We start from the raw sequence: 20,136 nt of genomic DNA on the forward strand, positions 1-20,136 counted from the left end.
GGGCCTTCGTCTTCTGTCTTTCCCTCAAAAGTATCCTCCTCAACTGCTACCATGTTGATAAACCCACCGCTGTGAAAGATATATTTGAAAGGTCGCACCACTGAAGTCTGCACTTGTTTTCCATCAACAAAGCCTAATCCTGCATGGTTAACGTTTTCTGGCAACTCTATCACCTTGCCCCACATTTCTGTAGGACCTGTCTTGACAATCTGCTGGGCGTCTTTGAATGACGCGATTGAACCTTCACTTTTCTTGTAATCATCGATGGTCAGGGCCTGAAATGGAGTTTGAACAGCCGTTTCGTCTGCTTCTATCACACTAAACGATGAAAGGTGGCTAATCAGCATAGCCTGCTCCCCATTAACCGTCACTATTTGCCCATTCTTGAAAAAATTTAACTTCTGGTGTAACGTGGATGTAATGGCACCCGCCTCATGAATCCATGGGCGTCCGAGCAGACAGCTATAAGCTGGCACTATATCCATAACCTGGAAAGTGATTTGGAATACATGTGGTCCAATACCAATAGGCAAATCAACTTCTCCAATGACTGATTTTCTTGATCCATCGAACGCTTTCACAATAATTCCACTGTGCCGCATTTGCCCCCCTTTGTACTTTAGCTTCACCAAGGTAGACTTGGGCATGACATTCAGAGATGAACCGGTGTCAATTAGGATATTAGACAAATAATCCCCTTGACAATTGGCTGAGATATGGAGAGCGAAGTTGTGATTCTTTCCTTCTTCTGGCAGTTCTTCATCACAAAAGCCTAAGCCATTGCACTAAGTGATGCTGCCTACAACATTGTTGAACTGCTCTGCTGTTATATCCTGTTCTACAAAGGCTTGATCAAGCACCTTCAGTAGTGCTTCTCTGTGGACAGCTGAATTCAATAATAAGGACAGGATCAAGATTTTTGACGGTGTCTGTAGCAACTGATCTACCACTTTGTAGTCACTGAGCTTGATAATTCTAAGTAGTTCATCTGTTTCTTTATCAAGGGTTGAATTGCTTGTTTGCCTTTCTGCTTCTCTTGTCACTGGTACCACGACTACTGGATCTTTCTCAACATTTCTACTTGGGATAACCGGCGGAGCGAACATGCGGCCACTGCGCGTCATTCGGCTATTTGCTGCGATATTGGTAACTGAGGCTAAGGTTTTAATCTCGACCTCTTTACCGTTCTCAATAATAGTTGCTGCATAGCGGTAGGGGACCGCTTTATCTGAAGTGTAAGGCATTGGGCCCGGAGGGCAAATCACCACTGGCTCCCTCGGATGATAAGCTATCTCTACTTTCTCTGGAATGTTGAAGCAAGGAATGATGACATTCACCTCTTGTTCTTGTGATTCTGGAGAACTCACTTGTCTAGAAATCTGAATCAAACCCTGATCAAAGACGCCTTGCAAATCATCTTGAATCTTTCTACAACCTCTTGAATTGACTGAACATGTACCACAGATCTGGTGGTCATGTTGGAATAGACCATGAGCACATAAAACATAATGAATTTCAACCAAAGACCGCCGAATCTCCTCTATCTTCGTAACACGTTGTTCATTGAGACAAACTTCTATATTGTTCACTGATGAAGGACCATGACTTGGCATTGGATTGTCCTTCACATTGGGACCCATGTTCTTGAAGGTCAGGATACCTGCTCTTGTCAACTTCTGTACTTCCAACTTTAAAGCAAAATAGTTGTCTAAGTCATGACCTGGAGCATTCTGATGAAAGGGACAAGATACCTCTGGCTTGTACCACCAAGGTAGCACTTCTGGTACAAGAGGTCGTGGTCGTGGTAGCACAAGGTTTTTAGTGATCAAAGCTGGATACAATTCTGCATATGACATTGGAATTGGATCAAAATTGGTTCTTCTTTGCTGCTGTGGTGGACGTTGTTGTAACTGATGTTGATGTTGTTGAGGTTGATGTTGTTGCTGATACTGAGTATTCTGTTGGAAGCGGTTGGTACGCTGCTGAGGGTATTGGACTTGAACTGGAGCGGAAGTGATTACTGGAGTCACGGCTGCTATATGTTGGTGTTGGGAATGGTAAGGATAATTGATCCTTCTTGGGTGATTATAGGACACAACATTAGTTTCTTGTTCCTTCTTTTTCATAAAACCGCCGTACCTCTTTGCCCCGCTTGAAGATGAACTTCCTTCTCTGACTAGACGCCCTTCTCGAACTGCTTCCTCTAAACGGACTCCCATGTTTACCATGTCAGTAAAGTCTGTAGGAGCGCTTGCAATCATCCTCTCAGAATAAAAAGTATCAAGAGTCTTTAAGAACACTTTCGTCATCTCCTTTTCTTCCATAGGTGGAACAACCTGTGCTGCAATTTCGCACCACCTTTGCGCGTATTCATGGAATGTCTCCTTTTCTCTTTGTTGCATGGACCTCAATTGATCTCGGTCTGGCACATTATCAAGGTTGTATTTGTAATGTTTGATAAAGGCCTCACCTAAATCGTTGAAAGTCTTGATCTGAGAACTGTCTAATCCCATATACCAGCGTAAAGCTGCACCGGTAAGGCTGTCTTGAAAACAATGAATGAGCATCCTTTGGTCATTGGTGTACATTGACATCTTTCGCACGTACATAACCAAATGGGTCTGTGGACAAGAACTTCCTTTGTACTTTTCAAATTCTGGTAGTTTAAATTTTGCTGGCATCCTAACGTCTGGAACCAAACACATATCGTTTACATCTCTGCCAAACAGTTCTTTCCCACGAAGAGCTTTTATCTCTTTTTGTAATTCCGCAAACTGATCCTGGAATTCATCCATTCTATCATTGAGACCAGGATCCTCACTTGGGGTAGGGCCGTGATAGACAGGTTCTCCTAGGTGAGGAGTATAGTGAACAACGGGAGGCACATTAGTGAAGACAAGAGCATTTGGTGGAACGAACTCTTGTTGATATCTATCTTGATTAAGATCCCTGGGTATTTCCCAAGGACGGGATGCTGTGATGGTAACAGAAGTGACTGGGACATCGTTGATTTCTGAAGCGATGACTGTAGTGACGGGTGCTGCTGTTGTCTGATTCTGAATTTGAGGTTGATTCTGTGCCGAAGTCTGTCCTGAATTATGAACTTGAGCCCTAGCCTGGGCTTCCTTTGCTTGTAGACGGGCGGTTAACATTTGGTTGCGCATCTCTGCTGCCTGTGCTTGCGCCTGGATCTGTGCATCTTGTGCTTCGGCAACCTGAGCTTGTGCTGTTTGAAGTTGAGCAGCTTGGGCTGCTTGGTTTGCTATCAATGTCTCGACCATAGCAGAAAGGCGGTCAACCTGAGCTTTCAATTCTCGATTCTCGTTATCTGTTATCTCCATTCTTCTTTTGTAGTTGGCTCTTGTGTTGTAATTATGCGTCAGCTTGAAATGGATCTGCTGGCGGGAAGCAACTGTTAGAAGACTGGACCAAGACAGACAACCTGTATGCACGTGATGCATGGATATGCAAAATGAATGATTTTCCAAGGAACTCTAAGTGAAGGAAAAGATAGAATTGCAAACATTTTTTATAACAAAACAAAATTTTTCATTTTAAGCATTTTTATCAAAATATACAAAGTTATCAACCCAAAATACAACCAAGAAAACCATTTAAGGACATGTGTCATCAGGACGAGCATAAACAAGTAGGAGTTGTCCTTCAAGTCTCTCAATTCTTTCTTCATAGGCCTTCTGCATAAAAGCTTTCTCCTTCACCAAACTGTCTACAAGACCTTTCCATGAACCTGAGGACTGTGGAATCTGGGAGTAATCTGTTGTGCCTGAGGAAAATAAATCCTCTTGCACCCTTGGACGTTTACCTGCACGATCTTCTCCACTATGATCCTTTAACTGTCTCTGAAGTTCTTCATTTTCCATTTCGAGCACCTGGGCCTTATCCTTCCAAGCGTCTCTCTCTTTCTCGACCCTCTCCAAGGTGGCTTGGAGTTCTTCTTTGTCATCTAGCAGAAGGTAGGGGGTTTTCAACGGAGCGGGTTTGATAGGATCATGATGTGGGTATGGCATTTTCAACTGTATAGCTCTGGCTCTGATCCACTGGAGGTACGGCTCATAGGGCGTACAATTTTTCTTACCCAATTCAAGTCTCCCTTTGCGACAAACACGATGCCAAGCTCTTACTACTCTCTCTTTCATGGTAGGGTCCTCCTCGTTATCCCTCAAGAAAATACCTTCTAAAAGAATGTTAGGAGGTTTGTCCTTCATAGGGTAACCGAGTTGTCTCCTAGCAAGTACTGGATTATAAGAAATGATTCCCTTTGTGCCCATGAGGGGCACATTGGGGAACTCCCCGCAACTATCAATGATCTTCACATCGTCTAAAACTTTACTATACCATGCAATATCTGACTGGGTAAGAGACATAATCCTCTGTGACCACTGAAGTCCTGACTTGCGACCCCAAAAAGTAGCCGACTTAGGAAGATGAGAGACAAACCATTTGTAGAGTAACGGTATACAGCAGACTATGGTTCCTCCTCCTTTCAAAGTACGGTAATGGATGGAATGATAGGTGTCTCCGAGCAAAGTTGGAACAGGATTACCACTTAGGAAGATGCATATAGCATATGAATCCACAAAACCTTCAATATTAGGAAATAGTAACAAACCGTAGATCAACAAGGCGAACAGATGCTCCACAATAATATCACAACCTTGACTGGCAAAATAAGAAACCTTCCCCATTAAGAACTTGGCAGTGAAACCTGGAAGTCCTCCTTTGGTGGTGAAGTTATTCTTGAATTCTGACTTCTTCATGTACAACACTTTTGCAAGAGAACTGTGCTCGGGTAACTTTTCTGAACCAGAGAAAGGTACTGTATCAGCAACTGGGATGTGAAGCAACTGGGCATACTCTTCCAATGTAGGCATGAGTTGATAGTCTGGGAATGTGAAACAGTGATAGACTGGATCATAGAACTGTACTAATGTCTGCAATAACCCTTCTTCCATCCTAAGTGTCAATAAAGATATAAGTGCCTCATATCTGTCTCTGAAACCAATAGGATCTGCGATCGAAGAAACCAGTTTCTTTAGTTCATCTATCTTTGGATTGATGAGATTGTACTTTTTCACACTTCTCCGTCCAAAATCCATGTTTCCTGCAATATTTGCAATCCTCACTTTAAGTTCCTTGGAAAAAGGTTGAAATGATGGGAATGAATGCATGTCATGCATGAATGCAACAAACACAAACATGGTCAAACAATACAAGGCTCAAAGTTCATCACCAGCATGGAGTTTAGGACAAAGCCCCAAGATAAGTTCTAAGGTTCACCTGCCAAACGGGTTCTAAAAGTTCCCAAGGTTATGGATCCTTCTTCGGATAATACCGGGTTAAGCAACTGCTCACTTTCCAATATTATTCTCAAAAGAATCTCGCTTGAGTGTGATATCGCGTATCAACCAAACCAGACTTTTGGTCCGAAGTGGTCACCGCATCACATCCTAAGTAAGGCCAAGATGGGGTAAAGGTAAACTAAGGTCCTTGGCTTCACGGGCCCGTCGAAAGCAACAATGCCTCACAAATGACTTGTTTAGCACTATCACCCTCAAAGAGGCCTCCACCAAGCGGACAAAGGCTCAAGTCAACTCGGTAAGGATTATCTCCTATCAAGTCAACCTGAATTATCATCCATCCTATCTCAAATGTGCCCCAAATCCGGGTATAGGATTTATCACAAGTATCCCTCAAAACCCAAAATAACAAACATTACAAACAATACAATTTAGCAAATATTCACAAAGCAAACATATAAACAAACAAAGATAGGCTAAACCCTCAAATAAGTTTAATCATTGTACTCCCCAGCAGAGTCGCCATTCTGTCGCGGCGGGATTTTTCACGAGATTAAGCATTGATTGAACTTAACCCGTTTGAAAAATATTTTAAATGCAAGAGTCGCCACCGTCTTTTATTTTATCCAAAAAGAGGAAGGGAAAAATAACGATAAATCCCTTTAGAGTTACGGGTTCGGGGGTTGGTTATGCAAAGGGAAGATATTAGCACCCTCTACATCTGTGGTACTCCACAGGAACCTTTTTGCTTATGTTTATGTGAATGCTTTGCTTTTTTCGCTTTGATCGTTTGATTGGGGAGATGAGAAAAGAACTTGATTTTATTGTTTTTGGACTCAATAAAGTCGTAGACTTCATGCCTACGTATCTCTAAGGCGCAATGGAGAAATCAGAATCCACGTAGTTCTCCCAAAAGAAAAGGGGAAAGTCTGTTTTGTTGATTTTAGATTGGCGTGTCTTGCCATCTCTTGCTCGACCTAGGCGGGAGGCTTCGAGACTGACACCTCCTTTTGAAAATGTTTTTAAACTGAAAAGCCAAAGCTGGCAAAAGATTTGAATGAGCCTAAACCCTGAAACAATACATAAATGGGCTCATTATAAGGAAGCCCAAGAGTAAGCTTGTGAGTGTGTGAAAAGGGTTTCTTAAACGGCGACCGTTGGAATCGCATCGGGTTTCTCTTTTTTGGATTTTTCGATTTTTTAACATAAAACATGAACAATACGATTAAACACACAATACAGAACATAAAAAAAATGCGAGAAAGTAAATTATTACAACACAGTTAGCTATGAATAGTTAGTATTACGAATAGTTAGTGGAGTTAATCGAGCCGAAACTGAAACGAAACGGTTAGTAACAACATAAACAAATATAAAAAAACAATATAAACATTTACTTTAGACAAAATAAACATTTGATATAAATAAACATTTAATTAAAATAAACATTTAAACAAATAATTAATTTAACTAACATTTAAATAAAACATATATGTAAAATAATAATAAAAGATAAACAATATTTAGTAAACAAAAGTAATATATATATATATATATATATATATATATATATATATATATATATATATATATATATATATATATATATATATATATATATATATTTATATTTTAGACAATAAATATATAGTAGACAAAAATAATATATATGTACATTTAGACAAATAATATATAATAGACAAAAATAATATATATATATATATATATATATATATATATATATATATATATATATATATATATATATATATATATATATATATATATATTTAGATATATAATAGACAAAAATAATATATATATATATATATATATATATATATATATATTTAGATAAATAATATATTAAAACACATGTCAGCAAGCCGGAACTTTGCCGATTTCAGAGATAAGTGAAGAATATTACCTTGTGTGAAGAGGATGAACTTCTGATCGTCCAAATGATCGACCGAAAGCTGGAAACCGTCACCGACGCAGTGCTGGCTGCCTTCGTGAGTACCTGACTTCAACGTCGCTTTTGATCGGTGAAACGACGCCGGAATGAAATGAACCTTGGATATTTGTGACCTGGACTCAACGAACTTCAAAGATATGAAATTGGTTTTGTGTTTCGGTGAATAATCGGGACGATTTTGGGTTACCGAAAATGAAGAACAAGTGAAATACGGTAATGCTTTTGGAAAAATATTTCTTTTCAATTCTCTATTTCTCTCACCACACGTTTTTTCCTTACTGATCCCCTTTTCCCTCTTCCTTCTTACTAACCACATCTATATATATATATATATATTTAGATTACTTAAACAATAAGAAACCTAAAAAATATCTAACATAATTTAATAATATATATTTAGATTACTTAAACAATAAGAAACCTAAAAAATATCTAACATAAATTAATAATATATATTTAGATTACTTAAACAATAGGAAACCTAAAAAAATATCTAACATAAATTAATAATATAATTTATATATTATATAATAATAATAATAATAAACTAATATAATATTAATCCTAATTAAATAAACTAATTAACAATTAAACACAATTAATATTAAGCACAAATAATATTAAACGGCACACGATTAAAATACGATAAAATCGAGCGACACGAACGCGATAAAAATGATGACAATTTGCACAGCAAAACAGACAAATTGATAAAACCAATAAACCAGTAAACCGGTAAACCAGTAAAATCAACAACACGACTCAAACAGACTCGATTAAATCACACGACACAACACGTAATTAAATAAACAACCCTAGGCAATAATAAAATCAACACGACATCACGAAAACGCTGACAAACACAATCACAAATAATCGGACAATACGAAAACTCTAATATATTCGAAATACAGTCAAAATACCGACAAACAAACAATTAAATAGACAAAAATGCACAAAACCTAATCGAAGTGATGCCACGCACAAAAGAGATAAGCGAGATAAATACGAGGCAACGATATCGGCCAGGTTTTGCTAAAACAACGAAATACAACACGGTAAGCAACGAAAACACACAAAACCTAATCAAACCAGTTGTCACGCGAAGTTTAAGAAATTGAGATGAATACGAGACAACGAGATTAATCAAGATGTGGTCAACAAAGCCAAAGTCAAATTTTGGGGTGCGACAGGAAGGTTTTAAGCACCCAAAACATCCTAGGTACTCCTAGGGAGCCCTTTTCACATTTGTTGTAAGGTTGGTATTGTGTGAAAAATTTATTTGTGCAAACGTGATTGAAGAGATGAGAAGAGAATATACAAGTTTATTTACATTTTGTGTTTGGATGGATAAACCCATTGCCTACGTACCATCTTAAAAAAGATTAGGATCAAAACCTCGTAGTTCTGGGTAAAAATCTCAAAATGAGTTGGTGAATTGATTGGTCCAAAAGCCTTAAGGTCTTTTGTTATCCAAGGGAGAAAACTCAACCTAAAACCACAAATCCACCATGTGAGGATAGCTTCAACATACTAGTGAGGGGTTAACCCTATAATAAGCATGGAAGACTCATTGTCCATCACTAAGGATATAGGTGAGCATTACATCTACATCAAGGATAACTTAAACCTAATAGCTAAAGGTTATAAAATATTTGATTAAGCAAGTGGCCATTGAAACCACAAAAGACATTTGAATGAGTGATATCTACCAATGAAAAGTATTTACAAAATTTGGTCAAAGTTGATTAAAAGTTTAATTCAAAATAAGTGTTATGAAAAGAAAGCTTAAAAATCAAAAGCATAAGGCTTAGGTTTCTAATGTTTGAAAACAAAGGTTAAATGTTTGCACAAAAGTTCTGGCTTGGGTTATAATGGAGGGAAGAAGAAGAATGGCTAAAGTCCTAATCATACAAGAGATAAGGGAAAAGAAACAAGACCACTAGTGGAGTTCCTCTCTTGAGATCATATTGATGATCCAAGTAGCTCCCATCCTTTGGAATAAGAAAGATAAACAAATACTCAAGCAAGCAAGCACACAATCATAACAAGGTCCTAGGAATCTTCCAATGGTTCTTAGATCTCTCTCTGGGAAGCTCATGGCAATGGTTCCTTACTTAGGCTCAATGTTGGGTTCCCTAGCACAAGAACACACACATTGAAAAGTTCCATAATGCAATCAAAGAAGGGACAAGAGGGAGTTTAGAATTTAATCCTTTCAATGTTCATCTGCAAGCTTTAAGCATTCTAAAGGCATGAGGCCTAGTTGCTCTTTGACATTCTAAGCACTCTAAAGGCATGAGGCCTAGTTGCTCTTCAAACTCCATTAGCTTGGGGAAGGTCCTAAAGTCTAAGTCCATTTATCCATTTATTTGCATTTGGTCCATAATAATAAAAAAAAACACACGAGCACAATAGTATATATACACAATTATGTGCTCAAGTGAGCAAAAGGCAAATTGCATTAACATAAACATGTGCTCAAGTGAGCAAAGGGAAAAGCAAATGAATAATATGTGCAAGAATAATAAATTGCATAAAAGTAAAGATCAAGAATTTAATGATAATAGTCAATGGTTAATGTTAGTAGTTAGTGTGCCACAAGGCAAATTTAGCGCTATGTTAAGCAATCGTAATTGGACTTATGTAGAAGTCACAACTATCTAAGGCCGGTCAATAATAATGTAGGCAACAACACAAGTTAGAAGTCTTGATTAGTGAACCAAGTTCCAACAACTTGCCATGCCAAAAAGAAGAAGAGAAATGATCTTGTATTGGTTTAAGTCCTTTGCATGATTTAGGAAGCAATATATCCTTAATGCAAAGCCATTCACTTGATCAATTGATCAAGATGAATTAGATTTGAATCAAGGAAGATTAAACCTCCCTAATCAATGCTAACTTATCAACCTTTAACTCATTGATCCAAAAGAAAAGAAGAAGAAGAAGAAGGAGGAGATGGATAATGGTAATGAAGAACATAAGATGCATTAAGTGAAATGGAATGTACCAATCAACAAGTGTTGACCAATGACATTGAGGATCATGGTCAAACTATCAAAAACAGAAGTGGGATGAAGATTGGAAGTCAAGAAATGAACAAAATATTTTTGGCATTTTTAATATTTGAAAATAAACTTGAATTAAAATATTAAAGAGAGGTCAAACTTCAAAATCACTTCAAATCAACTATGAAAAGTCCAAGTGATTTATCCCAAGTTCAACAAGGTCAAACAAAGTTTGACAAAAAACTTTCAGCATTTTTAAAAGTCAGAAACTATTTTCAATCAATTAAAAATGAATAAAAATAACCTAATTGAACTAAAATCTAAAATAAATCTCAAATCAATTAAAAATTTGATGAGAATATTTTTCATAGATCCATCATCATTCAAATAGGTTGAGAAAATATTTTTGTATTTTTTGAATATCAAAAACTATTTAAAATGAATTAAAAATAACCATCATTCAAATAGGTTGAGAAAATATTTTTGTATTTTTTGAATATCAAAAACTATTTAAAATGAATTAAAAATAACCAGAAAAGAGAAAATTCACAAAAAATATCAAATGATAAAATAAATAATATTAAAAATCATTTTTAGAAACTAGAATTAAAAAGAGAAATAATGCAATTGGTCCCATATTTTTTGGAATTAAAATGAAATAGTTATGAATTTTTGAAGTTAAATGAAATAAAAGAAATAAAATGGAAATTATGAAAATCAGAAAAAACCACAGCGCTTAGATGGGATTTCATTAATTGACGTGGAGGATCTAATGGTCATGGCATGCACGCGCACCAAAGTCCTCAGTCAATTTAACCACACACTGAATTAAAATAATTCATAACATTGGAGGGTGGAGATTAGATCTGGAAATTGAGATCAACGATCCATATTGAATCTGGCAATGGGACGGTGCCCAGCGCCATCGTCTTCTCCGGTGAGCTCCGGTGAAGCCCAAAAAACACAGAGATTCAAATATTCACCAAAATGGACGATCTAGGCACCGTTCGAAATAGGAAGTGATGTACATCACTCATGTACCACTCACTTCCACTCTAGATTCTTATTAAGGGAGAAATCAGAGATGGAAACTTGATGGTGTTCATCATGAACTTGCTCGATTTCACAAATTAAGCATACAACAATGATGCCTCTATACAGAGGAATTCAAACAACACAATATCAAGGCCAATAGATCAAAGAACAAAGAGATTCGAAGCAAAAACTAGTTGATCCACACCTTTGGATTGTGAAGATTTGAGTCCCTTTCCTTGGTTCCTTTTGCAAAACAGAACTTCTATGGATCAAATGATGAAGGTTTAGGAACGTTAGATCTGAAGATTCAACCAAATTCAATTGAATTTCAGATCTGAATTTTTTTGAAGAAAATGGATTTAGTTCCTTTGGTATGGTTGGGAATTCTCTCTTCCAGCATTCCAGGCGCCCTTAGGTTCGTTAATTATGAAGCATAGCACATGTATTTATAGCTGGAATTGGCTGAACAAGTGAGTTTACTCGTGTGCATGGCAAATGGATTTTCCTTGCATGGGCTTGTGTGATCATGTGGAAGGCCCAATGAAGATTGGAATGACCTGCTGAGCTTATATGAATTGCAAATGAACATGTACATTGAGTATAAACAGCTCATGCATGGCAATTTGAATTGAATTTCACAAAATGCATTAATTATTCATGCCTTCGAAAATGGTGCTTCCAAACTCCAAATGCTACCTCATGAGTAATGGTTAGAAAGCTCATTGAATAAGGAATAAATGATATGTTGACCAAGATTTCAATTGGGCCTTGGAGATTGGTGAATTTTGAGTTTAAAGTGTAGGGTGCCAAACATGCATAAGTGAAGTTTCCAAATTTAACCAATGTTCAAGCCCTTCTGTCTCAATGATGAAAGCTCCACATGATAAAACCTTCAACATGAAAGTTGTGTATCTTTTCAAGACAATCAATTTGGACTTAAAGTTTGCATCATTTGGATTTTTAATGAAGAAGTTATGGGAACTTGAAGTTGGACTTTTTTCCATTTCAATGCATTTGGCCCAAAGTGACCTATAATGTTTTGCATTATCACATGTATTTCTTTTGAGATTTTGAAATTTTACTCAACATAACATTTGAACTAGACACAATAAGATTTCCAATGCATTGGGTTCAACCCCAAAATCATAAAAAATGAATGAGTTATGTTCTTGGGAAGTTGACCCAAAATTAGGGTTTCAGTCAAATTGACCTATAGTGTCTTAGAATGGATGATGGTCTTCCAAGCTTCAAATCCAATTTTGATGAACATGAAAGTTGTTCATATTGTCCTTAAGAACATGTTTTCTCTTGGGATCATCTCCATTTGACCAACACACAAAATGTTAGGTCTCAGTGCATTTCAAAATAGTCAGATGAATTAACTAATCAACTTGTCAAGTCTACAACTCATATCTTGATGAATTGATGATTGAGGACACTCAAATAAATTCAAATATGCATGAAATGATGAATTAAATAACTTCCCTTGATTGTATTTGACCATGGGTTGAGGTTGCTTTATGAGCAAGGCATTGTAGATGAATTAGGGTTTCCTTGGGAAACAAACCTCAAACCCTTTGACTTGCTTTGATCAAAATGACGAATTGAGATGAAAAGGGAGGCATATTTGATGGCTGAGAGCTTTGGGAACCATTGCCATGCTTGCCTTTATCTTCTCTTGGCCATATCTTTGCACAAAGGATCACCTAGAAGCTTTTAGATCTCGTGACTGCTCAAGCTACAAATAAAAGATGTTTGTGACATATTTTTGTGCTTTTGGTTAGTAAACACAATGAGAAAAGCAATAATATATAATTCAAGCATGCTTGGTGATCTCAAACCACTCACCAGAGGTCCCTCCCAAAGGCAAGGGGAACCAAGATTCTTATGATCCTTGAGGCTTTGCAAATGCAATGCTATGATGTCATGAGGGATCTTAGGGCCAAAATTGGGGTCTTACATTGACCAAGAAGTAACCTATCTCTAATGCAAATCCATTCACTTGATCTTTGATCAAGATGAATTAGATTTGAATCAAAGAAGGTTAAGCCCCTCGTATGTCAAGGCTAACCACCAATCATTAACTCATTGATTAAAAAGAAAAAGAAGAAGAAGAAATGGAAATGTACATAAATGGAATTCAAATGACATAAGCAAAATACATTGACCAAACATGAATGGAATCAAAGTCAAACAATGGTAAATAGAAGCAAGATGAAGCTTAGAAGTCAAGAAACAAATAAAATATTTTTGGTATTTTTGAAATTAAAATAATACTTGAATTAAAATAAAACAAATAAAGGTCAAACTTTAAATCCAATTCAAATCAACTTGGAAAAGTCCAAATGGATCATCCTAAGTTTAACATGGTCAAACAAAGTTTGACAAAAAATTTCATCATTTTTAGAAACCAGAAACTAATTTTAAATAATTAAAAATGAAGAAAATATAACATAATTGAGCTAAAATCTTAAATAAATCTCAAATCAATTAAGAAATTGATGAGAATATTTTTCATAGATTCATCATCATTCAAATATGTGAAGAAAATATTTTTGGCATTTTTGAATATTGGAAACTATTTTAAATGAATTAAAAATAACCAGAAAATAGAAAATTCACAAAAAATATTAAATGAACTCATAAAAAATATTAAAAATCATTTTCAGAAACTTGAATTAAAAAGGGAAATAATGCAATTGGTCCCTTATTTTTTGGATTAAAAATGAAAGAGTTATGAATTTTTGAAATAAAAAGAAAGAAAGAAAATAAAATGAAATAATCAGAAATTGCCAAAAAAACAAGGAGTGTTTGATCTAATTTCATTAAATGATGTGGCGCATCAGATGGTGGATAAGCGCACGCGCATGGTGGATCAAAGTCAAAAGAAAAACACGCTGCATTAATAAACGTCATAAGATTCAAGCGTCAGGATTAGATCTGGAAATGAGATCCAATGGTCCAGATGCAAACGCGTGGGGGGACGGTGGTGTACACCACCGTCTTCTCCGGCGAGCAAGCCAGCTCCAGCCAGAGTTGCAGGTTTTGAAAACTTCATAAAAATACTCGACCCTCATATCATTTGAAAGTTAGGGTGATGTACATCACCCCTGTGTCATTGGTTTCCAGTCAAGATCACTACATGAAGAGAAATCTGAGATGGAAGTTTATGGTTTTCAAATTGAACTTGATCAATTCATGAAATTAAATGCACAGATCAATTGCCTCTCACATGAGGACTTCAGAGGAACCAACAAACACAAGAAATGAGCAAGATCCAGGGAGTTTCAAATGGAAAAAGTTTGAACAACAACCTTTGAAGTGCAACTCTATAAGTCACGATCTCTTCCAATTCTTTGTTGCAGTGTGTTCTTGAGATGGCAAAGTAGCTAGGCTTAGGAATTAAAGCTTAATGATCAACCAAGGAAGTTGAAAATTGAACTGAAAAATGGAAGAAGAAAACTCAAAATTCCTTTTAATGGAGGTTAGGATTTCAATTCTGCAGAGTGTTAGGCGCCTTGAGGTTGGAATTGAATGAAGCCAGGCATCTATATTTATTGCAATATGTGATGCAAGCAATGGCAAACTCGTGTGCGTGTGGAATCAGGGCCTCCATGCATGGGCCTGTACAAGCGCATGTGAGGCCCAAAATCCATTGCAAATGCAAGATGATATGAGTAATCAATGGTTTGGACGTTCAGATTTGATTACATTGGCTTGTGCATTAAGATTCTACATGGTTTCCATAAATAAACATAAATCTTATCCTCGTCGAAAATGCACTTTTCCAAATTGAAACATAGCCATGTGGGTAATGGTTGGAAAGGTATTGAAATGAGGAACAAATGTTATGTTGATCAAAAGTTCATTTGGAGTTGGGAAAATATTGAAAACTGGCCATGAAGTTCAAGGTGCAAAACATGTGCATGGGGATTTTACCAAAATGGACCAACTTCAAGCCCTTCTATTTTAGTGATGCAAGCCTCATATGACAAAACCTTCAACATAGAAGTTGTAGATATTTTCAAGAAAATCAATTTGGACTTAAATTTTGCATCATTTGGATTTTTGATGAGACAGTTATGGGCACTTGAAGTTGGACTTTTTCACATTTCAATGACTTTGGTCCAAAGTGACCTATAATGTTTTGCATTATCACATGTGTTTCTTTTAGGATTATGAAATTTTATCTAACATAACAAATGAATTAGACATCTTAAAATTTCCAATTAATTTTATCCCACCTCAAAATCATAAAATATGAGGAAGTTAGGTCCTTGGGAAGTTGACCTAAAATTAGGGTTTCAATCAAAATGACCTATAATGTTTTGAAATGAATGATGACTTTCCAAGATTAAAAAGTATTTTTGATGAACATGAAAGTTGTTCATATGGTTATTAAGAACATTGTTTATATTGGGGTCATCTCCATTTGACAAACACATCAAAAGTTAGGTCTCAGTGGATTTCAAAATAGTCAAATGAATTGACTGATCAACTTCTCAAGTCCAAACTTCAAATCTTGATGAATTGATGATTGAGGACACTCACATAAGCTCAAATATGCATGAAATGATGAATGAAAGAACTTCCCTTGATTGTATTTGATCATGGGTTGAGGTTGCTTCATGAGCAAGCCATAGTAAATGCACATCTGAATTAGGGTTTCCTTGGGAAACAATCCTCAAGCCCTTTAGTTTATCTTGATCAAATTGACAAATTGAGATAATTGGGAATCATATATGGTGATTGAGAGCTTTGGGAACCATTGTCATGCTTGCTTTCAATTTCATCTGGCTAGATCAATGAGCATAGGGGCCTCCTAGGAGCCTTGGGTCACATGATTGCTCAAGCTACAAAACAAACAAAGTTAGTGACATATTTTGTGCTTTTGGTTAGTAAAAAAAAATAAGAAAATAAATAATATATAATTCAAGCATGCTTGGTGGTCTCAAACCAACTCACACAAGTCCTAACCAAAGGGTTAAGGAGCCAAGATGCTATGATCCTTGAGGAAAATGCAAAGTGTAATGATATGGTGCCATGAGGGATATTAGGGTCAAAATTAGGGTCCTACACATATCTCTACCCATCATTGGTTCTCAAGAACCTACTCCAACCAAGAAACCCTCCGCAAATTCCTGAACCACTTCCATGGTGGTACAAGCCAGAACTCCAATGCGTTTTTCATCAAGGAGCACCTGGACATGACATTGAGAATTTCTATCCACTCAAATATGAAGTTCAAAAGCTGGTTAAGAGTGGGATGGTATCCTTTGAGGTCCGTGCACCCAATGTAAAAGCGAACCCACTTCCTGCTCATGGAAATTCATCTGTTAATATGGTAGACGGTTGTCTAGGGAAGTTTAAGGTATTTGATGTACGCTTCATAAGAGGGTCCTTGGTGACGATGCACGAGGATATTTGCTTACTTAGTGATTGTGAGCATGACCATGATGGTTGTGCTATCTGCAGTGTTAAACCGAGGGGTTGTATGGTTGTGAAAAGAGACATCCAGCGGTTGATGGATGAGGGTATGATTCAGATTGTTCAATCCCGACACATGGATGATGATGTCAATGTAATTGTTCCCATGTTTAAGAATCCTGAGAGAGTAGTGATTCAATATGATAGAAACAACAATGATGATATCAGCGAAAGATCGGTATCGCTGTTGGTCATACGGTTGGCAGGTCCAGTCCCGTACGCATCCGATAAGGTTGTTCCTTATCAGTATAATGCAACTATGGTGAAGGAATGTCAAGAGGTTCCATTACCTACGACCAATTCTGTCGTGAGCATTGCTTATGTTACCAAGGTGACCCGCAGTGGTCGAGTGTTTGGGCCGATGTTCCCAAAAGATGTGGAAGATTCAATAGTTAGTAAGAAGGTGGAAGTGCCTGCAGTAGATCCAGTTAATGCTTCAAAGCGTCAGTTTGGTGAATCCAGCAATTTGAAGACTAACGATGATGATGAGGTACTTCGATTGATAAAGAAGAGTGAGTTTAATGTGGTGGAGCAGTTTCTCCAAACCCCCTCGAAGATTTCAGTACTTCCTCTGCTTATGAATTCAAAAGCACACAGAGAAGCTCTACAAAGAGTTCTAGAGCAAGCGTTCATGGAACATGATGTTACGGTGGATCAGTTTGATCAAATTGTGGCTAACATCACTGCTTGCAACAATCTCAGCTTCTGTGATGAAGAACTCCCTAAGGAGGGTAGGAATCATAATTTGGTTTTGCATATCTCCATGAATTGCAAAGATGACGCTTTATCCAATGTGCTAGTTAACACCAATCTTCGTTGAATGTGCTTCCAAAGTCAACATTATCAAAGTTGTCATATCAAGGAGCGCCTATGAGATATAGTGGTGTAATCGTCAAAGCTTTTGATGGTTCGCGCAAAACAGTGATTGATGAAGTGGACCTTCCGGTGAAGATAGGTCAGAGTGATTTTCAAATTACTTTTCAAGTAATGGATATCCACTCGGACTACAGTTGTCTATTGGGAAGGCCATGGATCCACGAAGCCGGAGCTGTTACGTCCATATTGCATCAGAAACTCAAATTTGTCATGAATGGGAAATTAGTCATTGTTGGTGGGGAGAAGGCGTTGTTGGTTAGCCATCTGTCATCTTTCTCTTATGTTGAAGTTGAGGATGAGGTTGGAACTGCGTTCCAAGCCTTATCTATTACTGCTGAAAAGAGAGTTGGGGAACCTATGTCCTCATTCAAAGATGCAAGGAAGATTGTTGAAGAAGGAATTGTTGATCAGTGGGGGCGAGTGGTAGAGGTCGCTGATAACAAGAGTTTGACTGGTCTGGGTTTTCAGCAAGGTTCGTCAGCTGCTAGATGAGAGGATATACAACTCAGCTTCCGTAGCGGAGGGTTCATTCATGGCAATGAACAAGACTTAGTTGTTGTGCTAGAGGATGATGAAGAGGAAGAATGCACCAATTTGTGACGCATGGAAAAGCTTGCAACAATTGGACTGCTGTTGATATTCTTGTTATTATGCATCGATCTAAGTAATTGCTTTTATTTGTTTTCAAAAATCTGTCTCTTATGCCTAAGGGAGAAGTGAACATTATTTGGCATTTTCAAATTTGATCATCAATAAAATGTAACTCTATTCATCCACATCTATGATTTTTTAGTTTTACTTTTTGCTTTATTTTGAAAATGGTAATCACAAAAAAGATAAATAAGTAAATAAACTTGTCCATCTGCATAATATTTTGTCACAAATCACTTCTCTAAAAAAAATATCAAATCGTTCTGCAGGCTGGTTTCTAACCCCATTAAATAAAATGATCCTTCTCCTTCTCCAAATTTTGAATTCTCTATATTTGAGGTTGAGGAGGAAAGTGATGAAGAAGTGAGTGATGAATTGCCTCGTCTTCTTGAGCATGAAGGAAAAGCCAGTCAGCCATTCGAATAGCAGATTGAGCTAGTCAACTTGGGCTCCAAAGATGATGTGAAGGAAGTCAAGATTGGGTCTCAACTGTGTCCAGAGGCAAAGTAGGGGTTAATTGATCTTCTTAGAGAATTTTCAGATGTGTTTGCTTGGTCCTATCAAGGCATGCCTGGTTTGGATTCTGAGATTGTGGAGCATAGATTTCCGTAGAAGCAAGAATGCCCGCCAATCAAGTAGAAGTTGAGAATAACACATCCTATTATGGTAGTAAATATCAAAGAAGAGGTGCATAAGTAGATTGATGTCGGTTTCCTTGTGACCGCTGAGTACCCGCAATGGGTGGCCAATATTGTGCATGTGCCAAAGAAGGATGGAGAAGTTTGCATGTGTATTGATTATAGAGATTTGAATAAAGCCAGTCCAAAAGATGATTTCCCTCTACCACACATTGATATATTGGTAGATAATATCGCTAAATTCAAAGTCTTTTCGTTTATGGATGGATTTTCCGAATATAATCAGATCAAGATGCCACCCGAAGATATGGAGAAGACCACATTCATTACACCTTGGGGAACATTCTGTTATAGAGTGATGCCTTTTGGTTTAAAGAATACTGGTGCAACTTACCAAAGAGCAATGACTACTCTTTTTCATGATATGATGCATAAAAAGATTGAAGTATATGTTGATGATATGATTGCAAAATACATTGATGAGGAAGAACATGTTGAGTATTTGTTGAAGCTATTCCAGTGTTTGAGGAAGTACAAACTCCGCTTGAATCCCAATAAGTGTACATTTGGTGTTCGTTATGGTAAGTTGTTGGGCTTTATTATCAATGAGAAGGGTATTGAAGTTGATCCCCCAAGGTCAAAGCAATACAAGAGATCCCTGCGCCCAAAACTGAGAAGCAAGTTAGAGGTTTTCTCGGCCGTTTGAATTATATCTAAAGATTCATTTCACACATGACTGCCACATGTGCGCCTATATTCAAGCTTCTTGGGAAAGATCAGTCTTGTGATTAGACCGAAGATTTCCAGAAAGCTTTTGACAATATCAAAGAATATCTGCTTGAACCTCCGATTTTGTCTCCACCTGTTGAAGGAACACCATTGATCATGTATTTGAATATGCTCGAAGATAGTATAGATTGTGTTCTAGGTCATCAAGATGAGACTAGAAATAAAGAATATGCTATTTACTACCTCAATAAGAAGTTCATCGACTGTGAGACTAGGTATTCTATGTTAGAGAAGACTTGTTGCGCATTGGCTTGGGCTGCTAGGCATATGCGTCAGTACATGTTGAATTATACCATATGGTTCATATCTAAAATGGATCTAATCAAGTATATATTTGAGAATCATGCTTTAACTGGGAG

At 37.0% G+C, this 20,136-nt stretch overlaps 1 protein-coding gene across 1 annotated transcript; it reads right to left on the bottom strand.

The window, feature by feature from the left end:
* Positions 1-785: 785 nt before the first annotated feature.
* On the bottom strand, positions 786-2,594 carry LOC127105017 (uncharacterized). Its single transcript, XM_051042173.1, has one exon. It carries the CDS (start codon positions 2,592-2,594, stop codon positions 786-788), a length of 1,809 nt encoding a protein of 602 aa, XP_050898130.1.
* Positions 2,595-20,136: the final 17,542 nt, after the last annotated feature.

This window comes from Lathyrus oleraceus, chromosome 1 (genome assembly GCF_024323335.1).
Source record: "Lathyrus oleraceus cultivar Zhongwan6 chromosome 1, CAAS_Psat_ZW6_1.0, whole genome shotgun sequence".
In the NCBI taxonomy this organism is placed as follows: domain Eukaryota; kingdom Viridiplantae; phylum Streptophyta; class Magnoliopsida; order Fabales; family Fabaceae; genus Lathyrus; species Lathyrus oleraceus.

Bases quoted from the DNA above. Each gene is read 5' to 3' on its own strand.
- LOC127105017 (XM_051042173.1), bottom strand. From the start codon at position 2,594: ATGTCAATGTACACCAATGACCAAAGGATGCTCATTCATTGTTTTCAA.